The 23,307-nt window shown below is 38.9% G+C and overlaps 2 protein-coding genes across 2 annotated transcripts; one reads left to right on the top strand and one right to left on the bottom strand.

Moving 5' to 3' along the window:
• Nucleotides 1-9,697: 9,697 nt before the first annotated feature.
• lsm3 (LSM3 homolog, U6 small nuclear RNA and mRNA degradation associated) lies at nucleotides 9,698-12,289 on the bottom strand. Its single transcript, XM_062986834.1, has 4 exons — nucleotides 12,201-12,289; nucleotides 10,951-11,061; nucleotides 10,540-10,635; nucleotides 9,698-10,024 (listed from the first exon to the last, which is right to left on the bottom strand). Exons 1-4 carry the CDS (start codon nucleotides 12,219-12,221, stop codon nucleotides 9,944-9,946), a joined length of 309 nt encoding a protein of 102 aa, XP_062842904.1. The 5' UTR covers nucleotides 12,222-12,289; the 3' UTR covers nucleotides 9,698-9,943.
• A 3,291-nt stretch (nucleotides 12,290-15,580) lies between these two features.
• Nucleotides 15,581-20,128, top strand: zgc:171566. Its single transcript, XM_062986584.1, has 9 exons — nucleotides 15,581-15,762; nucleotides 17,187-17,301; nucleotides 17,396-17,446; nucleotides 17,525-17,609; nucleotides 17,767-17,905; nucleotides 18,126-18,232; nucleotides 18,611-18,701; nucleotides 19,060-19,197; nucleotides 19,393-20,128. The coding sequence occupies exons 1-9, from the start codon at nucleotides 15,660-15,662 to the stop codon at nucleotides 19,512-19,514; spliced, it is 951 nt and encodes a 316-aa protein (XP_062842654.1). The 5' UTR covers nucleotides 15,581-15,659; the 3' UTR covers nucleotides 19,515-20,128.
• Nucleotides 20,129-23,307: the final 3,179 nt, after the last annotated feature.

Below are 23,307 nucleotides of genomic sequence, written 5' to 3'. Positions count from 1 at the left end.
TAGTGGGTTGTGCCACTTCAGCCCATTGGTATGAATGGCCTGAGGCTAACTGTGTTAGCTTAGTAAGCTAAATCTGTGATGACGTGATCGGTGTAATCTCTGTCTAGATAGTGTGTCTAAATAATCTGCCTTATGTCTACATCTGTCTTACTGTCTTATTAGAATCCTTTCTACTGAGGCAGCTGATCAGGTAGGTAGTAGGCAGCAAGGCAGCTCATACCTTGCTGCCTACAATGCTTACATAATGTTGCTATTAGGTCAATATAATCACTCTGAAAAAACACCAGGTCATTTCGTTGTCATGCGCCCCATTAATGTCATGCCGCCTGTGCCCAGGAAGTGACCTTCATGAAAATTTAGGGCTAACCCACATGACCCACATGTCTAGTTTATACTCTGATTTATACCCTTTTACGACTTGTTTACCCGGGACACTTTAAATCGTGACTGCTCGCCATTGAGGCGTCCTTGCGTCCTTACGTAACTCCGGGTGTCTCCAGCGAGAGAAGACGACCTGTGAGTCAGAGTCTCCTCCATATCTAACTTTACTTTATCCAGAAGCTTTCCATAATAACAGAAACACACACAAACACGCTCATATAAACACGACGTGAGGGGAACCCGGAGGTCTGAAGTCTAGCATGAAGAGCAGACACTTGAGAAGTGCTGAAAAAAAAAAAAACCAGCGCTGTTGTTTACCAGACGGTACCGACTGACCTAAAGTATCTGCCATACGTCTGGGAAAATGATCAAAATAAAGAAGCGCTGGCACACAAGGGCAGCGGCTTTCTGAGCTCACTGGCAGATTTAGGTGGGTAATAAAGCTGTGGAAAGGGGCTGCCGTGAATAGTAAATTCCTCTCGGGTATTATGTCAAATACGCTCATTTGCGCTCATTTGAAGGGGATTAAGCTGAGGAACGTTTGGCGTGACCTTTATTCAGACAGGATGTAAACACTTATTTGCATTTGTAAATTAAAAACTACTGGTTTTATTGCTTTTAATTAAACCGCATGACTCATTTGTGTCACATTTACTATATGGACAAAAGTATTGGGACATCCTTCCTAATTACTCTTCTTTCGACTGCTCCTGTATATTGGGTGTCAAAAGACGACAGGAATTGTACGACTGGGCGCTGATGTTGGTCTAGAAAGCCTCAGTTGATGTTCCGATTCATTCCAAAGCTGTTCAGTAGGGCTTTGAAGTTGCAGGACACTGGAGTTTCTTTAAATCAAGCTCTCAGCTTTTCAATGGGCGCAAGGCACACAGTAACACCCTGGACGAGGCGCCAGTCCATCGCAGGGCAGACACACATACACACACAGACACGGGGAGAACATGCAAACTCCACACAGAAAGGACCCGGACCGCCCCACCTGGGGACAGTGCTACCCATTGAGCCACCGTGCCGCCCCGGGACTGATACTACACAAGATTCACCAGTTTCACTTCTGTCAAACACAGTCATGGACAATTTTGTATCTCCAATTCACCTCACTTGCACGTTTTATACACATGTATATAAACAAATATACAATTAAGAAATAAACTAAGGCAGCAACAATAAAGTTCTGTTTACTTTCAACATAATGCAAAGTTGAGTAAGTTGAGTGAGGTAATGTGCAGTTGGATTGAAAGGAAGAATCATCTGGCTTTAGTTAGACTTTAATAAAGGCTAATAAAAGGTTACACATTTTAATGCCCAATTAAGTTTGGTTGCGAGCAGCGTGAGGATCTGAGAACATTAAAAACAGAAGCTTCGCAGTACCAGTAAAATTCAGTAAAACATGTAATGAGTATGTTTACAGTCTTCAGTGTTAAACTCTGCGGCCGTTGTGGCGAGTCTGCACGAAGCATAATGAAGTGTTAAGAGTCCTGCTTCACGCCAATAACTGTACCAGTTATAATGTTTACATACACTATACGGACCGAAATACCAGGACACCCTTCAAATTATTGAACAGTTGCTAACAAGTGTAGGAAATTAATTATATAAAGGAAATTATGTGCTTCTGACTTTGCAGCAAAAGTTTAGGGAAGGCCACAGTGCACAAATCAAGCTCTACTATATAAAGACATGAAGAAAAGCTTGGTGTAAAGACGCTCCAGTGTTCTGCTCAGAGCCAAACCATCCCAATTCCCAGCTTGCCCAAAGCTTTAGGACACAACTAACTATCGTTCTCTTCCTTTTAAATTCAGTGTTCTTTTATTGATCCAGGCTGTGAGCTATCCCCAAACCATGATGCTCCCGCCACCGTACTTCACAGTTGTACATAGTGTTGTGAATAATATATGAAACCTTTGCCTCACGTATGCAGATCATCGCATATGGTGCATTGTACAACATCCTTTTGTTTATTTTATGTTCTTAAATGCATCTTTTATTGCCATCAGTACAAAAAAACAAATGTGATTTATTACATGTTTGTCTAGTAGTTCTACCAGATAAACTGGCTAATAAGAAAGTACACCAATCAGCCATAACATTAAAACCACCTCCTTGTTTCTACACTCACTGTCCATTTTATCAGCTCCACTTACCATATAGAAGCACTTTGTAGTTCTACAATTACTGACTGCAGTCCATATGTTTCTCTACATACTTTTTTAACCTCATTTTACTATGTTCGTCAATGGTCAGGACCCCCACAGGACCACCACAGAGCAGGTATTATTTAGGCGGTGGATCATTCTCAGCACTGCAGTGACACTGACATGGTGGTGGTGTGTTAGTGTGTGTTGTGCTGGTATGAGTGGATCAGACACAGCAGCGCTGATGGAGTTTTAAACACCTCACTGTCACTGCTGGACTGAGAATAGTCCACCAACCAAAAATATCCAGCCAACAGCGCCCCGTGGGCAGCGTCCTGTGACCAATGATGAAGGTCTAGAAGATGACCGACTCAAACAGTAGCAATAGATGAGCGATCGTCTCTGACTTTACATCTACAAGGTGGACCGACTAGGTAGGAGTTTCTAATAGAGTGGACAGTGAGTGGACACAGTATTTAAAAACTTCAGCACAACACACACTAACACACCACCACCATGTCAGTGGTAAAAAGTATGCAGAGAAACAGATGGACTACAGTCAGTAATTGTAGAACTACAAAGTGCTTCTATATGGTAAGTGGAGCTGATAAAATGGACAGTGAGTGTAGAAACAAGGAGGTGGTTTTAATGTTATGGCTGACCAGTGTATATACAATACAGGTGTACCTAATAAACTGCAAAGTCAACCCATCTCCACACAACTGCATGAAAACTCTGTGTGGAAGAAAAACAGCTATTTTAAAATGTAGCTAATAAGAAAATGATCCTGTTCTTTCCAGACAAACTTTAAGACTGCCAGGATGTTAAATATCACCCCACAATTTCAGACATTCTTCTTAAGAAGAAAACAAAGATGTTCTTGCTCACACGCCAGCTAGAGAAACCAACAATTCACCGTCCTGTTCATTATGCCCATCATTTATATAAGTGCCCGGCTCTCTAATAGAGAAACTGCTTATTAAATTAGTTAGCCAGGAATGCTGAGGCGAACCACGGCGCGCTCTAACTGATTGCACGTTGGCCTTTTACGTAACAGGTTACATTAAGGGGATAACGCAACGTGACACAAATAAAACGCCGTCCAAAACCTCAACGCATCAGTCCAAACGGGAGGTCGCGAGGTTTGTTCATTATGTGGAGCCTGAAGAGGATAGACCACAAACCAGCCAGCAATTTTGGAAATGGTGGGGAGAAATGAGGAAAAACAAACCAGTAAATCTACAGAAACAACCTTCAGGCTTTAAATACGGGATGGAGGCAACGTGGAGTCTTAAGATGACATGTTTTGGGTTAAAGTGGGTTTAGAGTGAGAAGAAATACGTTTGGAAACACATCAGAATTTGCATGAATCACTAATTAATTAGATCTTTGTATAGATTTGTATACACCAATCAGGCATAACATTAAAACCACCTCACTCACTGTCCATTTTATCAGCTCCACTTACCATATAGAAGCACTTTGTAGTTCTACAATTACTGACTGTAGTCCATCTGTTTTCACCCTGTTCTTCAATGGTCAGGACCCCCACAGAACCACCACAGAGCAGGTATTATTTAGGTGGTGGATCATTCTCAGCACTGCAGTGACACTGACATGGTGGTGGTGTGTTAGTGTGTGTTGTGCTGGTATGAGTGGATCAGACACAGCAGCGCTGCTGGAGTTTTTAAATACCGTGTCCACTCACTGTCCACTCTATTAGACACCTCTACGTAGTCGGTCCACCTTGTAGATGTAAAGTCAGAGACGATCGCTCATCTATTGCTGCTGTTGGAGTCGGTCATCTTCTAGACCTTCATCAGTGGTCATAAGACGCTGCCCACGGGGCGCTGTTGGCTGGATATTTTTGGTTGGTGGACTATTCTCAGCAGTCCAGCAGTGACAGTGAGGTGTTTAAAAACTCCAGCAGCGCTGCTGTGTCTGATCCACTCATACCAGCACAACACACACTAACACACCACCACCCAAATAATACCTGCTCTGTGGGGGTCCTGACCATTGAAGAACAGCATGAAAGGGGGCTAACAAAGCATGTAGATAAACAGATGGACTACAGTCAGTAATTGTAGAACTACAAAGTGCTTCTATATGGTAAGTGGAGCTGATAAAATGGACAGTGAGTGTAGAAACAAGGAGGTGGTTTTAATGTTATGGCTGATCGGTGTATACTGGTAACATTCCATGTTTTGTTTACCTGGTCAGTAAACACAAGTACACAAATCAACGAGAGGAAACAAACGTAAACAGCATTTGTTTACGGACATGGTGCACAGCTCCAAGAACCTGGGTTCAATTCACTTTTCAACCTCCTGTTTGAATGCAGTTTGGCATGTCCTTATTATATTTATGTAGGTTCCATCATACATCCTAAAGACACACCAGTAGATGACCTGGCAACTCCAAACTGTCCCTAGGTGTACGTTTATTATTTATTTATTAGAATTTTAACGTCATGTATTACACATTTTGGTTACATTTATTTACCTGACAGGACAAGTAGTTGTATCTCCAATTCACCTCACTTGCATGTCTTTGGACTGTGGGAGGAAACTGGAGCTCGCAGAGGAAACCCACATAGACACAGGGAGAAAATGCAAACTCCACAGCAAGGACCCGGACCGCTCCACCCGAGAATCGAACCCAGGACTTTCCTGCTGTGAGGCGACAGTGTTACCCACTGAGCCACCGTCCTCATTTATTTATTTATTACACTTTATTTACACTTTGTTTACATTCATGACAGGACACGTAGTTACTGGTTACACAAGATTCATCAGTTCAAGTTTTATCCAAAGCGACTTACAGTACTGTGACAGTGTACAATCTAAGCAATTGAGGGTTAAGTGGCAACCTGGCACTGGTGGGGCTTGAACCGGTGACCTTTCGATTACTAGTCCAGCCACTAGTTTAATGGACAATTTTGTATCTCTAATTCTGTACTGTAAGACACAGAGGAGAACATGCAAACTTCACACAGAGAGGACGCGGACCGTTCCACCTGGGGATCAAACCCAGGACTTTCCTGCTGTGAGGTGGTCCTAAGTGTAAATGAATGAATAAATGAATGCATTATTCAGGTTTGTTACCTTTTTGTGTCCAAGCATAAAAGCACATGACCGATTTAGTGTTATGATTCAGTTTCATTTCTGATTCCTCACGGTGTGTTTACTGTAGCCGAGCGGATTGTGCAACTGCACAGATCTGAACCAACACCCAAGGCAACACTTAACCGCCACAAACACCATAATACCACATAAACACAGTAATCATGATAGACAGTAATAATGATACTTGGGGGAAAAAAACACTAATTAAAGTGCGAGATCCTTTTAACTCCTTTTAATCCTCATTACGATCAATAAAATGTTCATGTATTTATTCAGGTTACAGCTTCATCCTGATCAGGGTAGAAGAGGATCCGGAGCCTATCAGAAGGAAACACTCTGAACATACGTACCTACAAGGTCAAACTCACTTGCACGTCTTTGGACTGTGGGAGGAAACCCACACAGACACAGGACACCGGGAGAACATGCAAACTCCACACAGAAAGGACCCGGACCTCTTCACCTGGAAATCTAACCCAGTACCTTCTTGCTGTGAGGTGACAGTGCTACCCACCGAGCCACTGTGCTGCCTTGCAGTTAATTATTTACTCAGAGTTTCCCAAACCCAATAACTCCCAATGACATTCCAGTAAGTGGAATTGCTATTTTTACCGACCCCGAACGTGTGTGTGTGATACTTGATGTGTGAATAAGACCCACCTTAGTACTGGACTAAAATAATGTTATTTAGCACTGTGGTCATAATATTATTAAGTGTTTGTTTGGCATAATGAGTTTGAACATCTCGTCCCGCTCTAACCCGAACCTCCCTCACCTCGAGGACGTCGTTCCTGAACATGACTATGATTTAAACTCTGTGTACTGAAAGGACGACTGTTTTTGCCAAGTAAGTAAATGTTATTCCTAGACTTTAGCTTATTAATGGAGTGGTTTTTCATAAAGACTCATCAGGGAGCCATTAAATGACATCCATCTTCCCCCGACCTCATATCTGGGTGAAATAAAAACTGGGGCAGATATTAATACGCTGTGGGAAAAGCAGAAGCTCACAATGAGAGGACTGTCACACTCTCACAATAGAGATTGATGATGGGAAAACATAACTTTGGAAGGAATTCCCTATAAAGCAACAGAAGAATGGTTAAAACAGGGGCATCTGAGGAGAGATGATGTGGACACAAGCAGTTAAGGCTATGGACCACTAATCGGAACATTGTTGGTTTAAATCGCAGCCCTAACAAGCTGCTAACATTGGGCTATTAAGCAAGGCCCATGACCCGCAAGTCAATAGTATGTCCATATAGATACAAGACTCTATGCATAAGTCAATCCTTATATATATATACAGCTCTGGAAAAAAATAAGAGACCACTTCAAAATTATCAGTTTCTCTAGTATTACAATTAATGGGTATATTTTTGAACAAAATGAGCAGTGTTGTTTTATTCTATAAACTACTGGTAACACTCCTCCCAAATTCCAGATAAAAATATTGTATTTTAGAGCATCTTTTTATTTAGAAAATGATTAATGGTCAAAATAACAAAACAGTTACAGAAATTTCAGACCACAAACAATGCAAAGAAAACAAGCTCATATTCATTTTTTAACAACACACTACTAATATTTTAGCTTAGGAGATGTCCAGAAATCAATATTTCGTGGAATAACCCCCGATTTTTAATCACAGCTTTCATGCATCTTGGCATGCTTTCCATCAGTCTTTTACATTGCTGTTGGATAACTTGACGCCACTTCTGGCGCAGACATTCAAGGAGCTCGGCTTTGTTTGATGGCTTGTGTCCATCCATCTTCCTCCTGATCACATTCCAAAGGTTTTCAATGGGGTTCAGGTCTGGAGATTGGGCTGACCATAATAGGGTCTTGATCTGGTGGTCCCTTATCCACACCTTGATTGACCTGGCTGTGTGACATGGAGCATTGTCCTGCTAAAAAAACAATCATCAGAGTTGGGGAACATTGTCAGATCAGAAGGAAGCAAGTTTTGTTCCAGCACAGTTTTGTATGTGGCTTGATTCATGTGTCCTTCACAAAGATAAATCTGCCTGATTCCGGTGTTGCTGAAACATCCCCAGATCATCACCGATCCTGCACCAAATTTTACAGTGGGTGCGAGACACTTTGGCTTGTAGGCCTCTCCAGGTCTCCGTCTAACCATTACATGACCTGGTGTTGGACAAATCAAAAAATTGCACTAATCAGAGAAGATGACCCTACTCCAGTCCTTGGCAGTCCAATCCTTATGGTCTTTTGCAAACTTCAGCCTGGCTCTTCTTTGCTTCTCATTGATGAAGGTTTTTTTTTAGCTTTGCACGACTTCAGCCCTGCCTCCAGAAGCCAGTTTCGAACCATCCTCACTGTGCAGTCCACCCCACCTGCCACTTGCCATTTTTTTGTAGGTCACTTGATGGTCATCTTATGGTTGTTAAGTGACATTCGAATGAGGTAGCAGTCATCACGGTCAGTAGAGAGTCGTTTTTGCTCTCTGCCAGTCTGTAGCTTTGTTGTTTCATGGGTTTGCTGCTTGACCTTGTTCTTATGAACCGCCGTTTTTGAAATTTTCAGGATAGAAGCAACCTGACGCTTACTGTATTCCTCTGCCAGTAAAGCTAGAATTGAACCCTTCTTTTCCTCACTAAGAACCTTTCTTTTACACTTATTTGGCATGGTCTCTAGTTGTATTTTGACTACACTTAATTTTTTGGTCGTACTAGCACTGCTTTTGCCATTCATCTGGTTCTATAACAAGAGAATAGTGATGACTGCAGCAGTGGTTTTTATACTATTGCTCGTTTGGATAGGATTTGGGTCAGGTGATCACCTAATCAGCATCTCATTAAGTAGAATGAGGTGTGACTGTAAAGAAATTCTCTTCAGAACGGCTGCTGTACATGTGGAGATGCTGATTTAAGAAAAAACTGGAGTGGTCTCTAATTTTTTCCAGAGCTGTATATACACATACACACACACATCGAGCATTGGGGCTTTGAGCTATCAGCTGAAAGGTTGAGAGTTTGCAGCCACTGTTGGGCCCTTGAGCAAGGCCCTTAAGCCTCTTCCCTCCAGGGGCACTGGACAATGGCTGACCCTGCGCTCTGACCCAAGCTGGGATATGCGAAGAAAGAATTGTTGTACTGTACATGTGTATATGAATATATGACAAATAAAAGGCGTTCTATTTTATTCTTCATGTCTTTATAGAGCACAGGGGCACAGTCAAGCTGGAACAGGGAAGGACCTTCCCTAAACTGTTGCTGCAAGGATGGACGCATATAGTTTCCTTTATATAACTGATTTATAACACCTCATCAGTTGTTGTGGCTAAAACACCTAAATTCAATCATTAGAAGAGTCCGTTTTGATACTTTTGTCCATATAGTGTATATAGAAGACTAGTATCTACTCTTGATCACCCCCGATCCTTATAAACTTTAAATTTACCCCCATCAAATGAGTGCTGGAGCAAAAACATTGAATATGTGCCAGGACAGTGATCGGAAACCAAGGTTGCAATTTAAATAAGCATTTACGTGGTAAAATACCGCCCCCCAGTGGTGAAAGAAATTTAAGGCGGAATATGCAGGTGGCGCCACCTACTGGCCACCACTGCCCATCCACATTATCTATTCGTTTATTAAGATGTTAACGTCATGTTTACACTTTGGTTACCTTCATGACAGGACAGGTAGTTACTGCTTACACAAGATTCATCAGTTCAAGTTTAATATCAAACACAGTCATGGACAATTTTGTATCTCTAATTCACCTCACTTGCACGTCTTTGGACTGTCAGAGGAAACCCACACAGACACGGGGAGAACATGCAAACTCCACACAGAAAGGACCCAGTCCGCTTCACCTGGGGATTGAACCCAGGACCTGTAAGGTGTCGGGCAACAGAGCTAACCACCGAACCACTGTGCCGCATGAATTCACATAATAAAAAGTTCATCAAACAGTTTTAGATTTAGCTTGACCTAATAAAACCATCACCTTTGTTTAAAAAAAGCAGACTAGTGTATGTTCAAATAGAAAACACGCTTGGAATCAAAGTCGTCAACACTTTTTTTATTTCCTTTGTGAAACTAAAGCATTTACAGAAAACCCATAACTGCTCAGAGTGGAAAACTGAAATATACAAAGTCGAACATGAACTTTGTAATGCAGATACTGAACTGATCAGCGTAACATTTCAACTAAACGTACAAAAACTTTACAAACCTGCGGTTTATTCAGATAACACAAAAGTCAAGCCTCATAATTTACAGTCCAAACCGAGATTCAGAGACAGAGCGACGTTTAACCGACTCTCAGCGGCGGCGCCACCAGCACGACCCCGTCACCACGGACAAACAGCATGGGGATGTTCCTCTTCGTCGACTGTAGAATCGAAAAGGTGAGCGTTTTAATACGAATAATACTGAAACAAAGCAGTGGAATAACTTGATGCTTTCTCCATAATGCTTAATCTGATATCTGAATATATTCAGTGTTATTAGAACTGGGTTGGTGTTTGCAATGTTGTGTTATTGAGGAGCTCCGCAGGTCTCCATACATGTACTTGATTTAAAACAAGGTTAAAATAAAGAAGGATATTTTATTAGTTTGAATATTTAAACCCTACTGGACTCAGCACACAGAACTGATTTGATGTTAAACCACTTCTAAGACCTTGTCAAATCCTCATTCAACTGTAAAATGTGCCAGTTGTAAAGACTTGATCCTTTTTTAGGCTGTGTGTACACAGGAGGGCATAGAGCAAATACACTGTCAAAAATCTGGCTGTATTTTAATACCGTACAGAAATGTGCCTGTGCACACTAACAGGGGAAGAAAATTAATACATGAATATCGGAATATTAAAAGTAAGCACAGAGCACATATCTGCTGCTCACCTTGTAAATTTCCTCATACGTCTCCTCGTCGATCTCCACTGTCGTCACCGTCTCCTCCACGTCACCGAGGATCATGTTCAAATGTTGATCATAAGCCTGAATTGGACAGAAATAAAGAATGTGCATGAGGTGACTTTTTAGAACCAGCTATGAAACAATCAATTACATTCACATAAGCAGCTTTTATATTGTTATAAGTTTGCGTGTGTATTAAATACACAACCCTTTGTTGTAACCAGTGGCTCTTGAGATTTTTGAGTGTTTACGAACTCAAGCTCTCATGCATGACTGTTCAAACAAATTATAAATGAGGAGACAGGTGCTGAACTCCCTCAGTCATTTATTAACAGAAGATTAAATTGTTTGATGTGTGTAACAGCAAATACTAACAATGCATGTGCTTTATCTTACGTGTAATCTTCCACGAAGCTCTCTGTCGTTCCTCATCTTCACGTAAATTCGCTCATCCAAACTCAGCCGAATGAGATCCAGCGGCTCTTCTACCGTGTTGGTGGTCGGTTGCTGAAACCAAAAATCAAATAAGTACTTTTTTTTTTTTTTACAATTTTAAAAAGTCACAAGCTAAAACAAACAAACAACTGCATTCATTTTTAATGAAAAAAAAAAAAGCATTCTTTTGCTTTTTATCGATACATTTACTGGATTTAGCAGCCACTTTTTCATCCAAAGTAACTTACAGTTCTGACCGATACAATGCAAACCATGTTCTTCAAGTGTCTGTTTATATATTTATATATATATTATATATATACATACATACATATATATATATAAAACATTACAAAATGGGCGGCACGGTGGCTAAGTGGGTAGCACTATCGCCTCACAGCAAGAAGGTCCTGGGTTTGGTCTCCAAATGGGGCGGTCCGGGTCCTTTCTGTGTGGAGTTTGCATGTTCTCCCCATGTCTGTGTGGGTTTCCTCCCACAGTGCAAAGACGTGCAAGTGAGGTGAATTGGAGATACTAAATTGACCTGATGAATCTTGTGTACTGAGTAACAACCGTTTCTGTCATGAATGTAACTAAAGTGTAAAACATGACGTTAAAATCCTAATAAACAAACAAACATCACAAAAACATCTAAAATCACACCAGAAAACTTTTCCCTCACTGGAACTTTTGTCAAAAATATTTACTGTTATTACTCGGTAACTCAATTTGAAAACGTAAGAAGTAATTGAACAAATAATCCAATTTTAACAATAAAAAAATACACAAAATAACCACACTCAACAATAACGTTCATATTTGCTGGTTATTTTTGACTGAATAAAGCTGCATGGACTACATTTTAATCCACCCGTATAGCAAAAACCCTCTTTAGCGCTATGATTGGCTAGTAAACTTGCCATTCATCGAAATACAGTTAATGGGCCAATCGTAAAAAGGAACCAAGAAGCACCAGCCAATCATAATTCAGAAGGCGGGACTTGTAGGAAAACAGGTGGGAGAAAAACAACCAGGCTTTAATTCACGATTACAAATTTTAACCGGTTTGATTCCTAAAGTCTACAGAGATATAAAATCTGCACCAAGATCCATTATAAATAACCATTATTATATTTACAAAGAGTTAAAATTATGCTAGAGCTAATATACACAAGCGCAGTTTTAAATCTCATTGTGGAAATTGTACAAACCTGTTCAACGTCGTCCGCCATTTTTCAAGCTGCTGCATCCAGAATGCAACGCGCGAGCTTTAGGCGCGTTCACAACATGCGAGACGTGCACGCGATAACAGTACATATTTAACGCACCATGTAATAATAATAATAATTATTATTATTATTCTTATTATTATTATTATTATTATTATTATTATTATTATTATTATACTAACAATAATATTAATAACAATAATAGTAATAACAATAATAATAATAATAATAATATCAACAATATTAATAATAATAATATCAATTATATTAATCATAATAATAATAATAATATCAATTATATAAATAATAATAATAATAATGATAATAATAATAACAACAATTATATTATTTTTATTAATAATAATAATATTAATAATAAAAATTAACAATAATAATAATAACAATTATATTAATAATAACAATAATAATAATATTAATAATATTAATAATATAAGTTATACATCTTTGAGGTCATCCAGTAAAGAGCTTCTGGTTGTGCCCCGTACCAAATGGAGGCGGAAAGGGGACTGTGCCTTTTCTGTCCAGGCTCCTAAATTATGGAATAGTCTCCCACTTGATATCAGACTCTCTGAGTCTACATTGACCTTCAAGAAATGTCTTAAGACACACTTTTATTCTTTAGCAATTCAGAGCAATGATCTTAAGCAATGGGGCTGAATTTCTTTGTAAAAAAAAAAAAAAGTATGTGTATGTTTGTGTATGGGTATATGTGTGTATGTATATATATGTATGTGTATTTATAGTGCATTTAGTGTCTTATTTGTGATATTGTTTTAATGTATTTATGTTATTGTGAAGCATTTATGAGTTTTAATTTTGTGTTTTATTTTATTATATTTTACTTAATTGTTAAGCACTTTGTGGCCTGGTCCTAGAAAAGCGCTATATAAATAAACTTTACTTACTTACTTACCTACTATATTAATAATATTAAAAAGAAGAAGAAAAAATGGTGATGTAAAAATAAATAATAATAATAAACTTATAATATACTTAAAATGATAGTTTAATATTAATAATTTTGAAAAAATTGATAATTTAAAAACTCCTAAAGGCATGTTTTTAACATTATTTCTAGTCCGAATAATCGCTTGCTATGGTTATTATAAGTGTTGCATCCTCCCAACATGACTAGTTCAATCAGCCAGCTGTTATTCTACAGGACAGGCTATAAATTAGAGTAATGTTTGAGAGTATAACAATGCCCTGTATACAGTGAGCACAGTGAGCACTATAAAAATAATTGATTAGTTTGATTTGGCATAACCAGACTTTTCTGCACACATCCTGCACAACATCCCAGAGCTCAAACCCCATCCAAGACCTTTGGGATCAATCACAAAGCCACACCAGTGTTCCATTAAAACCACTGTGCAATCTCAGAAGTGCTCTGGACTGATGTGGATGGACTGAAGAGATGTAAAGTTCTAAAATCTAGTGGAAATCTTCCCCAAAGGACTGGGGGCTGTTACAGCAGACTTTATATTAATGTACATGAACTTAGAAGTGATAAATCTCATTCATTACTCATTCATTTATCCACTTTTATTCACCTTTCATTGCTCTGTAATTATATACTAGCCTATACTCTATAAATACTCTGTACAGTCAGCATTACCTGTTTAATATTCTTTAACGTGTGTCTCCCCATTTCATTTCTTTAACTGTATTATATGTAAATAATCTCTATCTTGCTCTTCTGGTTAGATGCTACTGCATTTCATTGGCTCTGTTCTTGTGCTCTGCACAAGGACAATATAGTCTAATCTAATCTTTACATTGAGTCCTTGACATGCATCAGGACAAATTTCTCCTATCTGTGTACGGCAAAATGAAATTAATTTTGGTGGCATTAACCCAGAAGCATACCTGTAATTCCACAACAGGTGCCATTCTCCCTCTGGCAGGTGTAAAACGTGGCTTTGGCTTGCAAAACTTAAACACATGTTCCTGAACGCACCTTGAGCCAGCCGGATAAGTAAACACACCTGTGATTAATGACTTTTTAGATATACAACACGATCACGTGGTTAATTCTAAAGCATTCATATCATAGAGTACAACCTTACTGTGTATTTACCTTTAAATATTTATTTTATTTCTATTTTTAACTTCAAGTTTTTATAATTTACCTGCCTCGAACACTGTAGTTCTGTGCAGGATTTATTGGGAGGTGTGTTGCCAGATTTATGAAAATCCCTTATATAAAAAGTGGTTCGTTTTACTGTAGAGAGCTAATTCTTGCCAACTTGAAACACTGGTCGTGGGAAACCTGTGTTTAATCTTTAGCTTTACTTTTTTAGCATGTTTTCTACTCGCTCTTTGTGCACTTGCAAGTCATAAAGACGTTTTGCCAGTTATTCTATATGAGCAGTTCTATTAAAAAGTCTTCTCGACCCTCAAGATCTTGCCTTGACTCCCACAGTTCCCATCAACTCTCTTAATGACATTTCATTCAATACAGTCAAGAAAAAAATTTATGCATCGTTTATCTTGATAGTCCCATCCTCTAAAAACCAGCTGCTTAAAGGATACCATATTTGTTAAGTGTTAGCACAAGGTTTGATCAGCCAAGAGATGTTTTACACCCTGCTGTGACCCTGATCAGGATGAAGCATCTACTAAAGATAAATGAATAAATGGTTTTGTATATGGATTATCTAATTCACTTCAGGACACACCTGTACACCCTGGAAAGGGCACAAATCCATCACATGGCAACACACCTAAACACCTAAGAGTGGTTTAGATTAGCCAGTTTACTTTTTGCCTGTGTTTTAAAGGAAGGACAACCTGAGTTCTGGGAGAGTTTTGGCAGTTGTAGCCTAGTGGTTAAGGTACCGGACTAGTAATCAAAAGGTCACTGGTTCAAGCCCCACCACCTTGAGCAAGGCCCTTAACCCTCAATTGCTTAGTTAATATACTGTCATAGTACTGTAAGTCACTTTGGATAAAAGTGTCTTCTAAATGCCGAAAATGTAAATTGGAGAAAACCCTCAGGGACAAGTTAAACTTCTCAGACCCCAGAACCAGTGAAGGTCTCACCCAGGTCTTCAGGACCCATGTTACCGCCCAGCACCCACAAAGTTTGATCTGTAATCTTTGTTTAAAATTCTGTTTTTACCCAACAACCTGAGTTTTAAGTGCCAGCTCAGCATAAAGAACTTAAAGGTTTGAATTGTAATTATTTGTGTAGTGGCAGGTGCCACTGTTCCACATTATCTGCCCTCTGACACGCCTCTAATGCTACATGCTTTATATTTCCCAGATCTGTGCAGTTCTCATCAATCTGGCAACCTAAAAAGCTCGGCATCTCTCACGCTAAAGCGAGCCGCGGTTTCCAGATCATCATTTAACCGCGTTTTATTCTTTATAAATATTCATTTTAATCAGTTTTATAAAATATCATTCAGGACGTGAATGTGTCGGCCGGTGGTGGTTTGTGCGGTCCTGACCGCCTGGGCACTCGGGTTGCCTGTGCCAGTGTTATGCGGCGGTCATTTAAATTACAGACCCATTATCGGTAAGATCCTGATGTTTAATGTTTATATGTTTTTTAAATGATCATTATTCCATACTTATTATAATCATGTCACTGTTTCTTATAATCATGTTAATGTTGCTTAAATTGGCAATGATGAGTCATTCATAGGGAATCAATTTCTGTTCGAATTATTTGTAGACCCCTTTGGGTGAGTCGATTCTTTAAAAACGAGTCTCCTTTTATACTTCATTATATCTGACATAAGATTTGATTCACATTTAATTCGCCCCTTATTTTATACACGTGTATTAATGAGGGATTTGGTACATAATGATTTATTTTGGCGATATGCATTGTATAGGTAATGTGTAAGCGAATCAAACGAATCAATCTAAAATTAGTTCATTTAACAGAATCGGTTTAGTGAAGAAAAACGCTGTTAATGATGAAGAATGTTAGTGAATCATCTGAGTCGTTTGGATGCCCCTGTGTAAAACATCTAGTTTTATTATACCAATTAATGTGTGTAAAATGTTTTATTATTACTAGGTTACTAATAATATGCACAATATAATATTCATATTATTATTGTATACCATTTTTAAACATAGTATGCTCAGTTTATGGTGGCTAATGCTAGTTATTATCAATGTTTTGGGCTTCTTAGTTGATAAGATTCAGTGACATTCAGACCTTTGTGTTTTCCTCGTATACAAAGCCAGAACCAGACCAGCCCAGATTTACCTTAAAGCGCTTATCAAACCTTGTTCTGTATGAATATGACTCGATTTGATTCACCTCTCAGGATTCAAGGAAGACAAGCATCAACACTCTTTTCTTTACTAGCAGCACCCAGGTGGTGGAATGAACTTTCCGTGTTTGCTGAACTGAGTCTGATGCTGTTTTTTTCATTATATTTCTATTTTTTCTGGTTAGGGTTGTGGCAGTATGGTTCCACAAGGAAACACTGGGTGGAAGGTGGGAATACCCTTGATAGGGCACCAGTCCATCAAAGGCCTTTGACCAACTTCTTTCCGAAATAGCCAATCATTTCTGTGTAGATTCCTGGCTGCCCAATAGAACCCTGAAATTATGTTTTTGTGGTGGTTTTGTCTGCTATACTTTTGTTTGCTTTAGTTTTGCAGTCTATCATACTAGGTACATATATGTACTATAGATACAGTTGAGCCCAAAGGACCTTTGTGGCTGGGGCCTCTAGTTCCCTGTTGGTGATTATGGTTGACTATAGCTGATGACTTCTCTGTTCCCATACAAGAAAAGCTGAAATGCTGAAAGTTCACAAACATGACATGATGTGCAAAACGCTCCTTCTTTTGTTTTTACACCACAAGCTGTATATTCCCATATGCAGTGAATATAAATTATTAACCAGGCCTGCTTTATGTATCATTTCAGTCTGTTGTACAGTACCACCATCAGTGTAAATGTGTTTGAATTTTCAGGTGTTTTAGCTCAAGAGAACCTGGACAGTGATGTTAATGCCCAGGGATCCTCCTATATACCTGCTTCTTATGTGAAGTATTTGGAGTCGGCTGGTGCCAGAGTTGTGCCCATAAGGTAAGCTGAGAGGATCCAGGACCAGATATTTGATATTGAAGATAATATTTCAAAGCGTTATGGAACTGACTTTTTGGAGGGTGTTTCTCCTCAGGATAAATCAGACAGAAGAGGAATATACCAAACTTTTCTCTGCATTAAATGGGTAAGTGTTGTCCTCTTATCGTCATGTAGGTGAAAAAAAAAAACACTACAGAGTTTAATACGGTTCCTCATAACTTAGGTTGCTGCTGCCGGGTGGTGATGTGGACCTTCAGAAGTCCCAGTTTAGCAGAGTGGCCAAGATCTTCTATGAGCTCGCAATCAAGGTCAGGTATATAATCATAAAAAGCAACACTTTTGCCTTGAATCCATTATTTTGTATTTATTTAGCAAATGTATATGACTGCAAAGCTGCATTAACAAAAGTCCTACAGTTAGACCTGCTGTATTCACTTAAATAAGGCCTATTTCTGTTTCCAATAGGCCAATGATGCATCAGATTATTTTCCAATATGGGGAACTTGTCAAGGCTTCCAGTTACTTACTGTCCTGACCAGCAACAAAAACCTGCTGACTTCAACCGACACCAAGGCAGTGGCTCTGCCGCTTGTCTTTGCTTCAGGTGAGTACTTCAGGTTGGTGTACCATCAGGTGGTACCTTCAAGGGTACATCTTTAGAATGATTAACCTCATTAGGGTACATGGGAGAAAAAATTACATTGTTAAAGCCCAGGTTATTTACCGCAGTGTGTTTCATTCCTTGCTTGTGGTTCTGGATTCATTACATAACTATCGAATCCAAAACCAAAGAGTGTTAATCATTTTTACGTAATGTTAAACAGGAGCACAGAACAGTCGGATGTTCAAGAGCTTTCCAAAGGACCTCCTTCACTCCCTTTCTACTGAAAACATTACAGCTAACTTCCATAGGTGGAGCATCTCCATTCAGGTACCAGATTTTTCTTCTATGTTTACCACTATTTCATTTCAGCTTATAAACAGAAATTATGTGTTAGAGTATGCAGCAGTTACTTAAAAATGTTTACATAATAATGCATGTCGTTTTTTTTTTTTTATAAAACTACTACCACTAATAAAAATAATTAGAAAAATGAAAAGGAAAGACATTTGAACACACATGAGAAACTCTTTACAAACAAGAACTGGATACTAAGATCAAACCCAGGTCTGCAAGACCGGTCACACTGTACTGTTCCCACTGTACCAGCTGTGCCACCATGCCACCCCATAATAATAATGAATAATAATGAACAGTCTAGGAAACACTGTAAACACTAAAATTTACTTATGTAATTTGTTCCAACAGAATTTCACTCGCAGTGCCAAACTCAAACGTTTCTACAAAATCCTGACCATGAACACGGATGGCAACAAGGAGTTCATTTCTACCATGGAGGGTGAGAACATAATCTAGTCTGGTAGCAGACTGATACTAGGTTTTTGGATTACAAAACCTACACATTGGGGATTTGAATGTTCATGACTGAGTTTGGAAACTAAACTGAACAGAATGTAAAACTCATTAACGACTGTCGGTGGTTTAATGACTCGGCAGTGTTCTGAATTTAATTAGCTTAGGATGTTCTGTTTGGAGCTCCTCTCACAGGCATGCAAATATCAGCTACATGGACAGTACTAGCAGCTTAAATTCTGTGCTATAAAAAGTCCACGAGGTCACAAAATAGACACGGATTATAATTCTATGTTGGGATTAATATCTAAGCTCTTTCTCTGACCATGTTTGTTTTATTTCAGCTTACCGTTACCCGTTCTACGCTGTGCAGTGGCACCCTGAGAAAACCCCTTTCGAATGGATAGACAAACCAGGCATGGTCCACACTGACGCGGCCATTAAAGCATCCTTCTTCACAGCAAGGTTCTTCGTCTCTGAAGGTTTGTTACAGCTGCTGTTTCTGTATCTCTAAAATTCCAACTGGTCCAACACTGAAGCTATCAGGCTGGTGGGATTTGCCACTGGGAGGTGCACTTGTTCTGCTTCTAGTGTTTCTCAACAGGAAGCAGTTGAATGAAATGAATGAAATGAAGTTGTGTGGATTGATTTGCTAATAGCGTTTTAATTTCTTGCAGCTATGAGAAGCCAGCATCGCTTTGCTACAACAACTGAGGAGGCAAAGGCTCTTATCTACAACTACACACCCGTCTTTAAGGGTGTGGGTAGCATCTTCGTCCAGATGTACTACTTTGATTAGGCCTGTTGTTGGTACATCTCTACCATCTTCTCGGTGGCGAGCTGGTGTTTCTGGTTTCTTCTGATGTTTATTTTGTAACAGCATGAACCAACTAAATGTCCAGATTTTTATTTTGTCTGATAAGGTGCCATTTTATGTAATGCTTGATGGTGATGGGGTTTTTTTTCAAGAGCTCATGGCATGTTTATCTTGACCATTCTGAATGTAGCAGAATTATTAATTAAGGTCGACACAACTAGTCATCGATCAGCTCAAGCTGTAGGTTCTAATCATTAAGACACTTGGTTCTTGGCGGCGTTTCTTAACATTAGTCCTGAACGCTGCAGATTTTCAAGCTTTCCCTTGGCATACCAGCCTTTCATTAGCTGGATCATATGTTTTGGGCACAGGGAAAACCTGAGATTCTGCAGCCCAATAGACTTTCTGGATTTTCTGGAGTTAAGAAGCTCTGATCCGAGGTGCCCAACGAACATGCTGCAGAATAAACCAAGCATGGATAGATTTTATAACAATGTCCTATAATGTCTTATAGTTCGAATCTTCCTGTCAGATCATGAAAAGCTGTGATTTGTGCCAAACAAAGCAATTTTACCAATAAAGCTGTATGAACTGTGTGGCATCTTCTCATTTCTGAGTATCCTTGGGTACAATATGTTATAAAATTATCACATCCTGAACTTCTGGTATTGACAGAGATGGTCCCCTTTTGTTGCTATAACAGTCTTTACTCTTGTATGAAGGTTTTCCACTGATTTTTGCAAAGTGACTGGAATTTACATACTTTAAGCTCCCAATTGGTGTTTTAGGGGTGGCGCGGTGGCTAAGTGGGTAGCACTGCCGCCTCACAGAAAGAAGGTCCTGGGTTCGATCCTCAGGTGGGGGGTCCAGGTCCTTTCTGTGTGGAGTGCATGTTCTCCCCGTGTCTGCGTGGGTTTACTCCGGGTGCTCCGGTTTCCCCCCACAGTCCAAGACGTGCAAGTGAGGTGAATTGGAGATACAAAATTGTCCATGACTGTGTTCGATATAACCTTGTGTGAACTGATGAATCTTGTGTAATGAGTAACGTACCTTTTCCTGTCATGAATGTAACCAAAAAGTGTAAAACATGACATTAAAATCCTAATAAACAACAATTGGTGTTTTGATTCATCCCACATGTGTTTTCTGGACTGAATCCTCATCCTGTCCTTTTCTTAACCCATCCAAGATCTTAAAATGAAGCTCACTTTGTGCATGAGCATTTTAATGTACCCAAACTGGCCACAAGGTTGAAATCACTCAGTTTTCTCGAATGTTATTGAATGTTATAGTGTTATTCATTCTCCACCATACCTCAGTCGTAAGCTGGTATGGTAAATGTGGCAAATCCTGTGATACTGTTTATGCACCTTGTGTATGTAAACTATTGACCTTAACAGTGTATGGTGTAGTTTAAGCTGATAAAATATTTACAAAATAGGGCCAACTAATGAGACTCGTCTGCCCAACCATCACAAAATCACTAGTAATAAAAGCACATTCTGTATTTTGTACACTGGATGGCACCATTGTAGCATGAAGCTACCAAGCACATTGCTAATTTTTGCTAATTTTCACAGCCTTGATGCCTCAGTTCCCATTTATTAACACCAGTTTGATTTATCAACATTTATTTGTTGCATTTCGAAAACCTAAAGTTACATTTAATAACACAGAGATTCAATTCGTACAAACGTTCCATACAAAGCATGTAAAGTGTCTCCAAACAAAGCAAATGTCAAAATGAAAAAGGTGCGATTAGCAAACAGCTCTTAGAACTGTACAGGTGCTGTAGGATACAAAAACTATGCACACTTCATGATTATCAGCATCAGCCTCGTCTAGTTCATCAAGTTTGTGAGATTTTTTTACAATGCAGGTATATAGCATACAGAAAACAGATATACTGAACTATCCAGAACATCCTGGTTTGCAATAGCCACTGTTAGGATTGGATCGGTGCTTTCCATCCTAATATGTGCTTCAGGTTTATTACTATAACAGCATCATGCACTTAAAACAGTACGGTAAATACAAACTGCCACTGTTATACAGAGTAAATACTGAGAAATATGTTCTTTTTATGGATGAAATGGTAACACTATTTTACAGAGCCATTTTTACTGTACAGACACATTCAAGTTCTGCCTGGGGACTAAAAGTGGCCCATGAACGAATGTCATCTTGTTCTTTGCTTCTGTTTTACATTTATGTTGCCGACAATAAAATGCACTGTTATGTTCATGTAAACTAAAATGCTCATCTTATTACCATCCACATAAATCATCCAAAAGAAAAAACAGCTTAATCTACACGACAGGCTCTAAACTCATGATGATAAAAGGTTTGATTGACTGTGAAGTGCCAAAATGTGTTCCAGCAAACTTCGAATTCATGACATTCATAACATTTATTTTATGGTTGTTCTTAAAGTTAAAAGGTAAATTTCCTCTTAACGTAAAGGTGACAGTTTTCTTTCCAACCATTGGAAACCAGCCCTGTTTATATGAGGACAGCCATATCAATCAATCATTATACCCAACAAGGAATTAGGAGGCCCTACTAAAAAGTTAAAGTACATTACAGACTTGAATACCACCATGTTGCTGTATGCATATGTCCTATCCCAAGATCTCAAATTTATGAAATTTTATGGGACAAGGTATCTGTTCCAATCATTCAGTCATAGAAAAAGAAGAAGCCATCATTACAGCAGTCATTACAACTGTGCATTTAAACATCGATTTCGGATAGGTTTTTTTTTTAGAAAATATATTGAACATACACAAATTAAATCGTTATTAAATGTAATCAGCCACACAATAGCAAAATGTAAATGTGGTTCTAATATTACAGCCATTTCTACTGATTACACTCCAACATGGTGATGTTGGGTTAGGTGCATTGTCTTAGGAATTGTGATTAAACTGTACAGCATTCCCATTACAATACACACAATCCATTGTATAGACTGTAATTAAGGCTCTGTAAAATGAGTACCAGTGACACTTTAATAGCAAATGCTGTGGGTTGACTGTAGTGTGAACCATTTACGTTACTAAATTCAATGTGGACATGAAGGAACTGTGATTGATTGAAGTGCAACATTCATTAACAGCAGCAAGAACGCAGTAATTACAGGCTCCATCGTCCTAAATGAGTTTTGCTTTGCTTTAGCTCCGCTTTGGCATGACGATAAAATAGACAAACAGATTGAGCTTTAACTGTTTGTTTTACATCTAGGCCCTCTGCAGTGCAATTTATTACAAAAATGTGTTCATTCTTTCATTTGCAATGCTGGAAAACATTAAAATAGAACATTAAAATACTGATTGTTTTGCAAAAAAAGCCATTCCGATAAGCAATTAAAGAACAAGGCGTGTGGCTTCGACTCTGCGTCTACTACTATAAACATACTGTACTAAAATACTGCTTCGAATAGTGTAACTAAATGCATCCCTCCAAAAAAATCCATTCAAGGTGCAGTTTGTCATTTTAAAGTCCTCTAGTATTAGTGGAGTGAACTACAGCTACAATAAAAATATTGCCTTTTATTTTAATTTCCAAATTTCCCGACTCCATCTCTTCTCTCAAGTTTCTCAAGTCATTAGGTTTAGTTTTAGGCCATGGCAAGACACGACTGTTCTTTGTACCCATTTATTTAAAAAATACAAGGAACGTCAGCTGAAGTTAAGCTATGTTTCAACCCCACCTAATTTCTTAAAAAGTAAAATAGCTGTTTTAGCTGGGATATGAAGCATTTCTGAGCAGAGAA

Source organism: Trichomycterus rosablanca, chromosome 24, assembly GCF_030014385.1.
Source record: "Trichomycterus rosablanca isolate fTriRos1 chromosome 24, fTriRos1.hap1, whole genome shotgun sequence".
Taxonomy (NCBI): Eukaryota; Metazoa; Chordata; class Actinopteri; order Siluriformes; family Trichomycteridae; genus Trichomycterus; species Trichomycterus rosablanca.
The sequence above is the reverse complement of the archived record's forward strand: the minus strand, read 5'-3'. Positions and strand labels throughout refer to the sequence as shown.

Excerpts from the sequence above, each read along its gene's own strand:
- lsm3 (XM_062986834.1), bottom strand. The coding sequence starts at position 12,221 with ATGGCGGACGACGTTGAACAG. Across the intron at positions 10,636-10,950 it reads AGCTTCGTGGAAGATTACAC|GCTTATGATCAACATTTGAA; the intron begins GTAAGATAAAGC and ends TGTCCAATTCAG. Across the intron at positions 10,025-10,539 it reads CGTATGAGGAAATTTACAAG|TCGACGAAGAGGAACATCCC; the intron begins GTGAGCAGCAGA and ends TCGATTCTACAG.
- zgc:171566 (XM_062986584.1), top strand. The coding sequence starts at position 15,660 with ATGTGTCGGCCGGTGGTGGTTTGTGCGGTCCTGACCGCCTGGGCACTC. Across the intron at positions 15,763-17,186 it reads AAATTACAGACCCATTATCG|GTGTTTTAGCTCAAGAGAAC; the intron begins GTAAGATCCTGA and ends TTGAATTTTCAG. Across the intron at positions 17,610-17,766 it reads TCTATGAGCTCGCAATCAAG|GCCAATGATGCATCAGATTA; the intron begins GTCAGGTATATA and ends TGTTTCCAATAG.